The sequence below is a fragment of the Arachis ipaensis genome, chromosome B03 (assembly GCF_000816755.2).
Source record: "Arachis ipaensis cultivar K30076 chromosome B03, Araip1.1, whole genome shotgun sequence".
NCBI lineage: Eukaryota > Viridiplantae > Streptophyta > Magnoliopsida > Fabales > Fabaceae > Arachis > Arachis ipaensis.
This window is the reverse complement of record NC_029787.2, coordinates 115,740,047-115,754,283: the sequence shown is the minus strand read 5'-3', so window position 1 is coordinate 115,754,283 and position 14,237 is coordinate 115,740,047. Positions and strand designations below refer to the sequence as shown.

The following is a 14,237-nucleotide window of genomic DNA, read 5'->3' as shown; positions in this document are numbered from 1 at the left end:
TTGTTAAGGGGTAAAATAAGAAGAATTATGAGAAAATAAAACAAGAAGGAGAAGATGAACAAGAAAAGAAAAAGATCATGATGATGAAGAAGAAAATGAGGAGTTTTGAGTTATACAAAATTTATCAGAAATAATATCGAAATTTTTTAAGCATAATATAGAAGTTTCTCAATTTTGACATCAAAATTTTTTAATTGTGACACAAGTTCTTGTTAAGAGGGTAAAACAAGAATCATGGAAATGTGAAACAAGATGATAATGATAATGATAATGAGGGAGAGAAGGATGATGACGAGGAGGAAGAGGAGGAGGAGAGTTTTGAATTATGCATAATTTATCGAAAAATAACACCGAATTTTTTAATTGTGGCACAGAAATTTCTGAATTTTAATACCAAAATTTTGCTTAAAAAACACAAAAAATATATTTTTTAATGATGCATTTTTTCTTATGATTATTTTTTCTTTTTTTTTCTGTTCACTACAAGATTTTTTTTATTTGTGGAGATTTTTTTTCTTATTTGTGGAGGTTTATAACCCCCACCAAATGGTTTTTGGGGGTTTCTAAAACCTCCAAAATTTGAGGTGCCACGAGGTCTTTTGTGGGGGTTTTTAAAAACCTCCACGATCTATTCAGTGGGGGGTTTTGTGTGTGTTTAGTGGGAGTTTTATACTGGTGTTTTGTGGCAGTTTTAAATCACTTTTGTGGCAGTTTAAAACCCCCACAAATTAATTTTCTCATTTACGCACTACTCAAATTAAAAGTTTTTTTAACATTTAAAATTTAAAAACTAAATCTTTTATAGCACAATAATTCCTCAATGACACCAAAAAAATAATAATTTCTCAATATAAGATAACTCTCTCTATATAAAAGTTCTCAATGTCAATAATTCCAAACATAATTACATATGCTATTGTTCTTCATAACTATTACTTGTTTTTTATTAAAAAAATAAAATAAAATAACTTCAATTTTTCAATATCATATACTTACATAATTGTAATAACAGCAACTTCAGTAATGCACATGTCTATAGAGTTCTTCACACAAATGATTATTACGTAGTGTAAGTAAATATCATGACCCTGCAGATTATTCACAAAAAATTATTTTATGAATAACATGACCTTACATGCCATTGATCAAGGACTAAATTTAAAAATTATTCAATGATACTGATAAACCAAAGCCTGAAAGCAGTAAATTCTTCTAATTATTCACAGAAAAACAAAGTATAGACAAGCTTAGAAAAAACAAACAAAAGGTAAAGAAAAAAATGCACAATGCTGATTGAATGATGAATGCATACCACACTTTTCGCAGTGGAAATAGTTCTCTTGACCACCAACCCTGTTTTCAAATTAGATCATAAAAAATTAGCTTGTATGTCATAAATTCAGGTGACATAAGATATGGATATACTCAAATACAGCTAAGTGAACCGCACCTACAGATTCTACAATCATCACAATGAAACTGTTGTTTTCCTATCTGCAAATTGATTAAAAAAAATTCAGCATCATTGAAGAAGCAAGAATATTAACAATTCCTAGCTGGAATTATGCATCAAATTCAGCCTAGTCCATCTCCAATAAATAAGTTGGAAGAAAATACTTACCGGCTGCTCAGTGTTACAAATTGCACAAACAACCTGAAACACTTTAGAAATTATTTAAAATTTGGAAAACATTGAACTGAAAGAAATTTTGAAATGGTCAAAAAGATAAGAAATTTTGCCATCCAAACCTCATCATAGCAGTAGGACCACCAGTCTCTATCTCATTTAAAATATGCTTCAAAGATGGATCTTCTTTTATGCGTGCCATTCTCTCCTCAAGCTGATCTGTTCAGCCAGTTCCTTGATACTTGGATCCTATGCATTCCATATTTTAGCATTAGTAATATGGACCTGAAATGCATGGTTTATATTATTGTCTCACTATTGGCTTAAAAACAATACACCATTAAGATCCAAAAAAATTTCATGTACAAAAATAAGATTTTCTATAAGATAGAACATGTCCATAAAGTGAAATGAAATGCTAATTAACAATAACATGTCCATGAGCTGAAAATATATAATTGATTGACCTACCTTAAGAACATTCTGAAGCTTGTTAGGGATCGTACCTTTTTCATTTTTAGGGAGCACACCTTTTCCAGTCTTCTTGATGTTTGGGCTAAATTTTTTCACCCCTGACTCAGCCATCATAAAAACCTGAAATTCTTTTGTAGCACACAATATATAAATAAATAAATAAAATACTTAGTCAAAATTTAATTTATTTTTCTAACAATCTAAACCAACTAGTTTACTTTTCCTTTTCAAAATTTGGATGGATTAATTTTTAGTCAAGAATAACTACTCTTACCAATAAATAATCAAAGCAAGCATGTGTCAACTAAGTTGGAACAACAAAAGTGGATTCTGCTATTGACTTCAAAAGCTTAAGCAGTGTTACACAACAGCTTAAGTAAAAAAAGTCTATATCTATATGTTTCTACACTTCAAAGCCTTGACTTCAAAAGCTAATAGACCCAAAAAAAAGATAGGTTAATTTTTTTACAATTATTATGTATATAAAATCATAGTTATAAACTCAATAGCATCTGAGTCAACAATACACCACAATTCACCATTAAGTTTGAAAAGTATAGGCAATTTATGTGAAGAATAAGAGAGACACTCACAATGTTCGGAGATGGCTCAAATTTCCAATTCCTGACGAAAGAGTTCCAGATAAACCAGCACTGACCATTTCCCTACCAAAGGCAGAAAGTTACCACCAGCAACAAAGATCAGTATCATTAGAATACAGTGGATGGTTTAGAAAGATAGAGAAATGAATTTTTCCCAATATCTAGTCATTCTAACGACGTCACCTAAATTTGAAGGAATGGTTTTGTAGAACAAGTTTTGAGAGAAATCAAGAAACTGCAGGTTTTTCTTTTGGCCTATCCACTCTGGAATTGACCCACTGAAATAGTTACCGAATAATGCATACACATCTTGAAGGCTATTGTCAATGAGCAGCTTCTTCAGTTCAAGAGCAATTTTAATAGCTACATGATTTGGAATCTGCAACCAACAAGCAAATCACAAATGATACTAACCAAATCGAATCCACATTGCAGCATTAAATCCAGTCTATAAGGGCAAGCACAACACTTTTCAACACAATCCAATCTCAGTCCTATCCATCTAAAGTAACTCATAAGCAGAATGAACAATTGAAGAGTGAATTTTCATACCTTGGTTACAGTTAGCATCCTACTGAGCAAAAATCTGGACAGAACATAGTAGTGATCCGCATTATCACCCAACCGCACCGTCACCTATAAGCATAAAACACAAAGGAATCGATATTCGTACTATAGAAGAAAATAAACCAATTGAAACTGAACAGAAAATAGATTCCAAAATGATTGATTATGTGCATTCATGCAATGAAGAAAATTTTCAATATCTATATTGAAATTGAGGTTTCGAAACGGACCTTAACGAAATTGTACTTGGAAGAAGCATTGCGGGAAGAGAATTTGTTTTTGGAGGAGAAGATTTTCTTTTTGTCGCTTTCTTCGCCGCTGGAAGATGAATGGCTGTAGCGGTGGCGGTGGCAGTGGCGGTAGAAACGGCACGGCGACGGCGACGGCGACGGTTACGATTAGGTCTTGCTCACTCTCCATCTCACTCGAAGCTACTCGAAGCTAAATTTTGTTTGCATCTTTACTATGGGCTTTGAAAGTTTATTTAGGCCTTTAAAATACTGAGATTTTTATTTTTGGGAGTTTTGTAAATTGTCACAAATAGATCATGTTGGGGAGGTTTTTAAAAACCTCCACTATAAAACCTCTATCAATTAGTAAGAATCTTGTAGTGCGTTGCTCTTACTTCTTCTTTTAAGAGTATTATTTCTCATATTAGACTTGAATGAACATATCTGTACTATATTACAATTTTATTCAGTTGAATGAATGTATGTTCATATTTATTGGATTGAATTCTTATCAGAAACAAAAATAGCACCAAACTTTATTTAAATTGACACTGAAATTTAAATGCAACAATACATATGTAAAATGTAAATCGCATACTAAAATATCACATTAACTCTGTAAAATGAAACAAGATAGCACCAAAATTACTTAAAATTGACACGAGAAATTTAGTAACATGACACAAAAAATTTGAATCTTTCTAAAAAAACATTACACATTCAATGAATTGAATGTTTATCTCATATATAAAACAACACATAAAAATTTAAAAAATAATACTAAAATGTCTGATTTAGTTGAATGAATATAGGTTCATACTTATTGAATTGAATTCTTGCAGAAACAAAATTAGCACCAAAATGTGTTCACTCTAACACTGAAATGTCTTCACTCTAACACCGAAACTTTTAACTTGTTCTGGCCCGGCCCAATAAGCGTCGGAGGTCCGACCCGACGGATCCATGACCCATATCGACAAAGTGATCCACGCGTCACTTCTCATCATCTCAACAAAGACCTGGACAGCTGGCAGAAGCTTCTAGGAAGACGGGTCTAAGCCAGAAGAAGGCCCACCCAAGCACAAGGTATAAAAGGGGAGAGATCTACTCCTCTCCAGAGGTACATCACATTTATCCTAATTAGCTGTCTCATCGTACAGACGCTTACTTTAGCATCAGAGTGTCCTTATAGGTGGCCCCACCCGCCGACTCACCGACGATCGGGACAACACCAGTCCTCATAGAGCTTGCGCCCAGGTCCTGATTCCTCCCTCTTTCACCCGTTGCTCTTGACGTGGCACCCAATCGACCTCTCACTGTGACGAGCAACCGAACACAACTAAATGAGGTGATGGAACTAAGAAATTATTTCATGAAAACTTGAGTTGCAAATTTACAAGTTTTTATAGAAAAAATAAGTGAAAATTTTTGTTGATAATGCAAAAAAATTAATTAGAAAAAGTGCAAAAATTTGACGATAACAATAATGATAATGATAATGACAATACGTATAAGAAGAAGACAATAATGACGATAACGATAACGATAATGATGATAATGATGATGATGAAGAAAGATAAGAAGGAAAAAGAAGGGGGAGAATAAATTCAAACAAAAAAATAAGGAGGATGAGGAGGAGGAAGTAGTGGTGGCGGTTACGATGACGATAACAAAATAGAAAGATGAAAAAAATGAGGAAAAAAAGAAAAAAAAACAGCAGCATCAGGAGTGAAAAAGAAGAAGAAGAAGAATGATGATGATGCAGCAGTAATATTGGTGAAGTAAAGTACGCACGTGAATTTAAAATCCTTGATAACAACTTGATTGGATTTGGTTAAGTATTTTACTTGGTTTTAGCAAGGTTCTGAAAACTGGTTGGTCGACTGAATTAATCAAGAACCAATCATTTGGCCGATCTGATTGATCCCCAAAACTGCCTTGTAAAAAATCGGTTAAAAAACTGGCTGAACCGATAGTTAACCGGTGAATCAGTCGAATTGGACGGATTTTTTTAAGGTTCGATTTTGTCATTTGTCTCAGAAACAGCGTTGTTTTGATGCCAGAAAAAAAAAAAGAAAACCCACTAACCTAGTCCCAGTTCTCAAATCCAACCCTAAACGTGTAACCCTCTCCATTCTGAAATCATTTTCTTCGTCTCCCAACCATCTCCCAGCTTTGTTTTCCTCCTACCCAGCCACCGCATTCCCCCTCTCCGTCGTCATCCCCTTCCCTTCGCCTGCGCAAGCTCGTCCATTTCGCTTTTCTTGCTCACCTCGTTGTCGTTACAATCGTCGCCTTCCAGCCACTTTATAGACGTAGTCGTGGCTGCTACCCTCCCGTCGACTCCTCCCTATCAGAAGCCTTGCAATCGCCGACGTCGTTGCCCTTTCTCTCTGACTCTCTATGTGTTCATTCTTATTGAATTGAATTCTGCAGAAACAACATTATCACCAAAATGTGTTCACTCTAACACCGAAAATATCTTTACTCTAATACTAAAATTTTCAACTTGTTCCGACCAGGCCCAATAAGGGTCGGGGGTCCAAGTTATGGACTACTGACCCGACGGGTCCATGACCCATATCGGCAAAGTGATCCGCGCGTCACTCCTCCTCTCAACAAAGACCTGGACAGCTGGCAAAAGCTTCTAGGCAAACGGGTCCAAGCCAGAAGAAGGCCCACCCGAGCACAAGGTATAAAAGGGGAGGGACCTACTCTTCTCCAGAGGCATGTAACATTTACCCTAATTAGCCACCTCATCGTACGGACGCTTACTTTAGCATCGGAGTGTCCTTGCAGGTGGCCCCACCTGCGGAGCCACCGACGATCGGGACAACATCACTCCTCGTAGAGCTCGCGCCCAGCTCCTGATTCCTCCCACTTTCACCCGTTGCTCTTGACGTGGCACCCAATTGACCCCTCACTGTGACAAGCAACCGAACACAACAAAATGAGGTGATGGAACTAAGAAATTATTTCATGAAAACTTGAGTTGCAAATTTAAAAGTTTTTATAGAAAAAAAATAAGTGAAAAATTTTGTAGATAACGCAGTGAAATTAATCAGAAAAAGTGCAAAAACTTGACGATAACCACTACAACAATTCCGGCAAATAGCGGCAGAAATTTTGCAGCGGTTTTATAAAACTACTGCAAAACAGCAACCTGTGGCACATATAGCGGCGGTCATTTGTTGGGGTTACAATCAGGACTACATTTAGCGGCATCTTTTTGAAAACCGCCGCTATATGTACCGTCGGATGAGTTATTGTTTTATATTTTGCGGCGGTTTTGTTTAAACCGTCGCAAAATGCGTATTACCACATATTGCAATATTTTCTTTAGTAATAACCATCTGGGTATAATCTAGTTAAGTAAACACTACTATGTTAAACTACATATGTTTAAATCATTGTTACTTAAACTCGTAACACTTTTTCTACATTCGTTTTACGTAAAAAAAATTCACAAGTTAAATAAGTTATATATGTTAACTCATGTGAACAAATTTACCAATAAGATTTTCTTCTTTACTTTATTGGCATTTAAATTTACATTCAAACATGGATGTAAAAGAAGAAAATAAAATCATACTCTGAACTAATTAAAAATATTTTCTACAACTCATTAAAAATTGGTTTAATTACTCTGCAGGTCCCTATAGTTTCACCGAATTTTCAATTAGGTCCCTATACTTTTTTTCTTTTCAATTGGGTCCCTATACATTATTTTTTTTTTTCAATTTAGTCCATGTTAACGTTAAACGTCAAAAAAATGTTAGTGAATTGTGAAATTACTTGTATACCCTTAGGGACCTAATTGAAAAGAAAAAAAGTATAGGGACCTAATTAAAAATTCGATAAAATTATAAATATTCAATGAAAGATATTCCTATAATCCTTTTTATTTTGTCACTATCATTCTTTTGCTTATTTATATATAAATTGTAACAAAAATACCTCCTTTTTTTTAACTTTCAAAATATCTTATATTAAAAACATACAAAAAAAAGGATCAGATAAAATGAAATAGAAATAATAATAATAAGTATATATGAAATGAATTGTCAAAATTATCCCCAAAAAATGTAACAAATCAAATTTTATATAATACAACAAGATAAAGAATTTATTAACGTAACTTTTTTCTAAAGAAAGAATTATATATCAGATAAAAGAGTCTATTCTCATTATTTTGGACTCCACATATTAGTGATGCTTTAGCTCTCACTTTCTTCAAGTACCAAATACCTGCTCTAATTCCAAATGTCCCAGCAACCAAAATGCCAATTACTGTTCTTACAGACACAACACATTACCCTCATTTTCAACTTGAAAAAGTTTGCTATGAATAATAATCAATACACTACTTCAATTAGCAATAACTACCTGCAATTACATGTGCCCTTGTATTGTGCAGTGTAATATTATAATCTATAAAATAACATACAAAATTCAATTCATGATCATTACTTTACTAAAAGGGCAGAATTATATTATTGAGGTTGTAAGATACCTTTGCAATGAGTAGTGAAATTTTTATTCTCACAAAGGCACATGAAACTCTCTGTCTGGGTATCAAATCCACAAGTTCCACCTCCTTTGGATGGATCCTGGCAAGACATTCATAGTAAAAGAACACTCCGACATGGCAAGACACTCATATAAGATCTTAATTCTAGTTGTTAGTTAACAATAATGTATAGACTAAAATAAAAACCATTCCATTATATGATGATGAAAATATAACTAAAGATAAGAATATCAATCCACATAACACAATAAAAGAACCATTAAATAGATAAATATAAGTATAGTTCAGCAGTATATACCTTGTGTTAAATCTTAGATAATGTGATCAAAATCACAAAATGAAACCACATATAGATCTTAAAACCAAAAAAATCACTCTCAGAATTACTAATCAGATGCAAATAAAAAGAAATTTCCCAATTATCGCTATATAATCTAACAAATTGCAAAGTTGGAAAGTGCAATAATCAAGTAGTCCTTTGTTTGATTGAAACTTTGAGAATACAACTACTACATCACAACATAACCAAATAACGTTCCCTTATTTCTGAAATATGAATCCAAATAGTAGTTACTACTACACCCAACATAGATATTTATAAATACCTATGTACACAGTCAATGCCTGTGACTGAAATTTGATAAAGAAGCATAATTCTATCATCTTTGCATCACTATGGTGAAGATGAAGATCCATGGTACTAAATTCGAATCCAAAATTTTCTTCAACTGCAATAAGTCAATCGGAACAAGCCACTGTAGTCGCAAGTCCTGCATCCAACCTAGTCAATCTGAGCCTCCATCTTCACCACATTATTCTTAGACTTCATTCATACAGCTTCCACCCAAGGTGGTTCTTGACCAAATAAAAAGGATCATCCTTAATCTCCTTATTCAGAATATCCACAACAGTTTTTGCATCACCAACCAAACCCAAATTTAGCAAAAAATTAATTTATATGTCAATTCACCAATTAACAAAATTTCTTTACATAAATATTCATATTGTAAATTCTAAATTACTATATCAAAACAATCCAGAAATCAATTCAAAAAATAGATACTCAACCAATGCCATATTTTTTGAAAATTAAAATTAGCATAAACTTGTTACATCAAGTTTTAAAAACTGAAAAAAAAAATCAAATTTTTATATGTTACCTGTTTTGTGACAGATCGAGTACAGGGAGATCAAGGAGAGGCGCAGCGCGGGGACGAGAGGCCAGACGGGAGGTCAGGCGCGGCGAGGCTCGGCGTGGTGCATATTCGTTTTTTACCAAGAATATTCTGTTATCTTTAACGTTATTCTGACGGTAGGGACTTAATTGAAAAAAATTTAACGTATAGGGAACCAATTGAAAAGAAAAAGACTATAGGGACCTAATTGAAAATTTGGTGAAACTATAGGGACCTGCAGAGTAATTAAACCTTAAAAATTCAAAACTTTATAATTTTACCAAAATTATAATTTTAAATTTTAATTTTTTTATTTTAATAATTTGTTGAGTATTATTTTTTATTTATGATTGAATGTACTCTTTATTGAATTCATTATGGATATTATTAAATGTACTCTTTATTATACTCTTTATATAAGATTGGATCATATATAAATAGATGTAAATTAATTCGATCTACTATGGTCCAAAATTAATTCGAAGTAGACCCATTTGAATTACTAGGGACATCCTAGTGTGCATAATTCGAATCACCCTGATTCGAACTATTCTAAGACTACATGTATGCATAGTTCAAATTGGACAAATTCGAATTACAAGCATTACTACTAATTCAAATAGGACTAATTCGAATTAGTGTTGGTTTGTCTAATTTGAATGAGACTGATTCGAATTACATAAGAATGTACTTTTGGGAGATCCTGGTAATATTTTTCAATTTGGTAGAATTGTGTAATTTGGTCCTCCATTTGATTTAATTGTGTATTTTACCCAATATATAAGGTGCCTATAATAACTATGATCAGATATAAAGTATACAACAAAAAATTGTGTGGCAATCAAATGTGTTCATATGATATATATAATTATTAGCGCTATATACATTGAAGAGATATTTGGCTTGGTGGTAATATGACATTGTTAAAACTTTTCCTTTTACATAGTTGATATTCTACCGTGATCCACACGTTGTAGGTCTATTGGTAGAAGCGCGGGTTTAATAATTGAGTCGGTTGGACCACCGGACGGTCCGGTCCGATTCTAATAACTATGAATGGAAATACTAAAATTTGGCGGCGGTTTAGAACCGCCACAAAATAAATGCTATTTTCGTTTATTTGCTATTTAGCAACCACCGCAAAATTGATAGACGTTTAGCGGCGGTTATTCCAGCGGTTAGCTAAAATATGATGATAATGATGATGATGGAGAAGGATGAGAAGGAAAAAGAAGGAGGAGGAGGAGGAGGAGGAGTGAAAAAGAAGAAGAAAAGGAAGAATGATGATGATGCAGCAGCAATATGGGTGAAGTAAAGTATGCACATGAATTTAAAATCCTTGATAACAACTTGATTGGATTTGGTTAAGTATTTTACTTGGTTTTAGCAAGGTTCTGAAAACCAGTCAGTCGACTAGATTAACCAAGAACTAATCATTTGACCGGTCTGGTTGACTCCCGAAACCGCCTTGCAAAAAATCGATTAAAAAATTAGCTAAATCGATAGTTAACCGGTGAATCAGTCGAATCGTACGGATTTTTTTAAGGTCCGATTTTGTCATTTGTCTCAGAAACGGTATTGTTTTGATGCCAGGAAAAAAACCCACTAACATAGTCCCAATTTCCAAATCCAACTCTAAACATGTAACCTTCCCCCTTCTAAAATCATTTTCTTCGTCCCCCAACCGTCTCCCAGCTTTGTTCTCCTCCTACCCAGCCACCGCATTCCCCTCTCCATCGTCGTCTCCTTCCTTTCGCCTGCGTAAGCTCGTCGCCCCACCCCACCTTTTTCTCTCTGACTCTCTATGTGACTCCAACCCAACCCTAAACCCCTTTCTCATCCGCCTGCGCAAGCTTCTTGTTGATTTTGTTGTCTCGAATCTCATACTAGTTTTCTCGGTCTAGGATTCTTATGACTATATGGTTGCATTTCTGGCCGAAAATACGTGGCAAGGTCTCCTCCTGCTTTTATTGCAAACAGCTCATTCACCGTAACCAATTTCACTCTTGTAAGGAGATTCATTTTGAGGCTTATTTTTTCTGCGGGTTTTATTTGATTTCCATGATCATAGATCCTCATTAAGAACCAATTGAAATGCCGTTATGCAAGTCCTTGAGTTTCAGAAAGGCAGGCTACAAAATTTATATTGGAAAAGAGATGGGTGTGCTAAGTGCTCAGATAACTCTAAAGTTATGTGCCTAAACAATCAGGATTGTGCGCTGCAAACTTCAACCTGCAAGAGCCATGGAGGATCCATAGATTGCAACATAGGAATACGATTTCCATTCTCCAGTATAGATGAACACCTTAGAGCTCTCAAATCTAAAATCTATATTTGCTTTAATTTATGGTTGTTTATTTTGTTAATTTTATTGAGTTACTGAAATCTAAAATCTAAAATTTAAAATCTTAAATCTTACATCTTACGTTGTTGTTTTTATCTGTTTGTCGTGTTTTGAGTTGGAGTTAATGGTGGTGTAATGTTGAGTTTGGATTAATTGTTTAATTTTTTTGTTTTTGAATTTTTTGATTTTTCTATTTTTAAATTATTAGAAATTATTTTTAAAAGTTTTCTTATTCTATACTTTTGTTTTTGATTGATGAATATTGATGATTATTTATATTATTTATGAAAACACAAGTATACGTTACTCATATTTTTTTCGTCCTTATGTCTCAAATTTTACCAACCTATTTTTACATATACAAAATTACAAATTCAACTTCTTCCTAACATTATTAATGTTTAGTTTATCTTTAAAACTTAAGCCGTTGAAATTGAAATTTTTTTCTAAAGTTAAGAGTGAGAGTTGAATCTAAGATTTTTTATGAGAATGAAGAGATTATACCATTTGAATTAAAATTTATTAGCATTCAAATTGAATTTAAATAATTAAAAAAATCATTACTATTATCACTTAAATTTACTTCAAGCAATTTATTATAAGATTTAGTTTAGCTAACTCAATCCAAATGGAAGTTGCACTACAATAATTAAGCACAAAACTGGCTTCACATTCCTACAAATATGTCAAACATGGAGGTTTTCATAAATTACGAAGAGATGATATCTCAAACACCAATTTTCCCTAATTAACAGAGAAAATTATATTGAATGTAGATAGTAACCCTAATTAGAGCTAAAATGACATAGATAGTCGAGGACAGCAAGTTCCACTTTCAGGGCTTGTGCATCGAAGCTAAGAGAACTATTCCTCTTTCAAGCTGAAAAAAAAAAGGGAGTATCATTGTAAGGACTTAGATTAAATAGCAATTAAATTGGCACAAGCTTAATGCAATAACTATATATATATAATATTATTTCTAATACTTTTAATATATATTTTAAACGTGTATTCTTTACTATTATATATTCTTGGAAGCAACTATGTATGTGCAACTGCACATGGATTTGTTTTAAATGCAATATACCGTAAGGCAAATGTGGAGCTTTGCTTCGACAGCTTCGTATTCACGTTGAGCTTGATGCAGTGCCTTCGAACACCTATATATAAAGATTACAGAAGAAATTTTGCTAATAAGTTTTCATGGAACTTGAATAATAATTTCATTGATGAACAAATAAATATAGGTTTTAGGTTTGCAATTAATACTCTTCTTTAGAGGTCATATTAATAATAGCGCGTTCAATGGCAGCACATGCTTCGGCCATGCGAGAAGTACGACCTAATAAGCTGCAACGTAACACACAAAGAAATATAATTATAACTAACAAATTATTAATGCATGCCATTGTTAAGCCAACAACATAGATTTATACGAGATCAGAAGACGAAATATAAGCAACATCAATAATGAATTCCAGGGAATAGAATATTGATTATTAGCGATTCTGATTAATAAAAACTTATTGCTTCTTAAGTAAACTCTAGTTAATTTAATGACCAAGTTGAACTTGATGTGTTACTATGAAAGTAATTCACAATCCTTTAATATCATTAGCATCTTCACAATTAACATATATTTCAGTTGACACAAACCAACTCAATACTTCAAGTTCTAAACCATCTTTGTTTGTTGTTGTATCATTTTGCATGAGATATTTTGTTGATTTGTTCATTGTCTACAATCAAATAGTGTATGTTTTAATAGGTCTTTTTTAATAGTAGCGGATAAGTAGGTTTATGCTGATAAATAGTGTTTTAATAATAGGTTGTTATTAATCTAATTTAATATATAATACTCGACTCTAGATAAGTAGATATTACTAAAGAAAAAAGTGTTATAGTATGTTTTTCATCTTTAATTTGGTCAAAAGATAGTGATGGGTAGGTAAATATTTCAACTCAGTTTTAACTTGTACAAATTTATAGCTTATAATATATCAAGCTGATAAATATGATAAGTTGTCAAGTTGATAAACGTAATAAGAGATATTTTTTTCTTGTATATTACTATAGGAGTAGTATAAAATAGATGATTAGGTTTAAACTAATGTATGCCATTTTTATGTGTTAAAATTGGAGTTGTTGTAGAGGGAATTGTAAGATTTTTTTTTGTGCTGTATTTTTATATTTATTTTATGTACTAAGTTAGTAGTCACTTTTTTAGTTAGAGATGATTAATTTTATACTTTTAGTATTTTCTCTTTATATTTTAGTTAAGTATTTGCATAATTTGATTTGATATTTTGGATGTAATTTAGATTTGGGTTTGAGTAAAATATCATAAATTATTATTTTATATCTCTGTGTCAGGAATTTAGTTTGGATAAAATAGTTATTCATTTAAGATCTTTTTCAAATGAATTTGATTAAGATGGAGTAACATTATTAATTATCACATTATATTTCATTAGAGATTTAATTAAAATAAAGTGGTTATCCAGTTTTTAACTTTATTTGTTAGATACTTAAATTATACTTCTTTAGTAAAATTTTTTATTTTTTTATTTTTTTTTTTTGTATTACTTGTATAAATTTCACGCTTCTACTATCACTTTGTTTGCTAACAGATAATAAAATTTTAATATAAAACTCATACAAACTTATAAACAAGAACAACAATCCC

The 14,237-nt window shown here is 32.5% G+C and overlaps 1 protein-coding gene and 2 long non-coding RNA genes across 5 annotated transcripts; 1 reads left to right on the top strand and 2 right to left on the bottom strand.

Annotated features, from left to right (window-relative positions):
• Nucleotides 838-2,611, bottom strand: LOC107634664. Of its 2 annotated transcripts, XR_002359719.1 has the most exons (6): nucleotides 2,134-2,611; nucleotides 1,750-1,912; nucleotides 1,622-1,654; nucleotides 1,451-1,494; nucleotides 1,313-1,353; nucleotides 838-1,088 (listed from the first exon to the last, which is right to left on the bottom strand). It is a non-coding gene; the product is annotated as an uncharacterized LOC107634664 (long non-coding RNA). The 2 variants fall into 2 exon arrangements; XR_001619029.2 differs by having other exon boundaries at nucleotides 1,622-1,912.
• On the bottom strand, nucleotides 2,826-3,787 carry LOC110270317. 2 transcript variants are annotated; one of them, XM_021119342.1, is made up of 3 exons: nucleotides 3,517-3,787; nucleotides 3,256-3,339; nucleotides 2,826-3,082 (listed from the first exon to the last, which is right to left on the bottom strand). In XM_021119342.1, the coding sequence occupies exons 1-3, from the start codon at nucleotides 3,688-3,690 to the stop codon at nucleotides 2,831-2,833; spliced, it is 510 nt and encodes a 169-aa protein (XP_020975001.1). In that variant the 5' UTR covers nucleotides 3,691-3,787; the 3' UTR covers nucleotides 2,826-2,830. The 2 variants fall into 2 exon arrangements, 1 of the variants encoding a protein (XP_020975001.1); XR_002359718.1 differs by having other exon boundaries at nucleotides 2,827-3,082; nucleotides 3,501-3,752.
• On the top strand, nucleotides 3,112-3,323 carry LOC110270318. Its single transcript, XR_002359720.1, has 2 exons — nucleotides 3,112-3,149; nucleotides 3,267-3,323. It is a non-coding gene; the product is annotated as an uncharacterized LOC110270318 (long non-coding RNA).

Bases quoted from the DNA above. Each gene is read 5' to 3' on its own strand.
- LOC110270317 (XM_021119342.1), bottom strand. From the start codon at position 3,690: ATGGAGAGTGAGCAAGACCTAATCGTAACCGTCGCCGTCGCCGTCGCC. The intron at 3,340-3,516 runs GTACAATTTCGT...TTATGCTTATAG, and splicing joins TCCCGCAATGCTTCTTCCAA to GTGACGGTGCGGTTGGGTGA. The intron at 3,083-3,255 runs GTATGAAAATTC...TGTTGGTTGCAG, and splicing joins GGATGCTAACTGTAACCAAG to ATTCCAAATCATGTAGCTAT.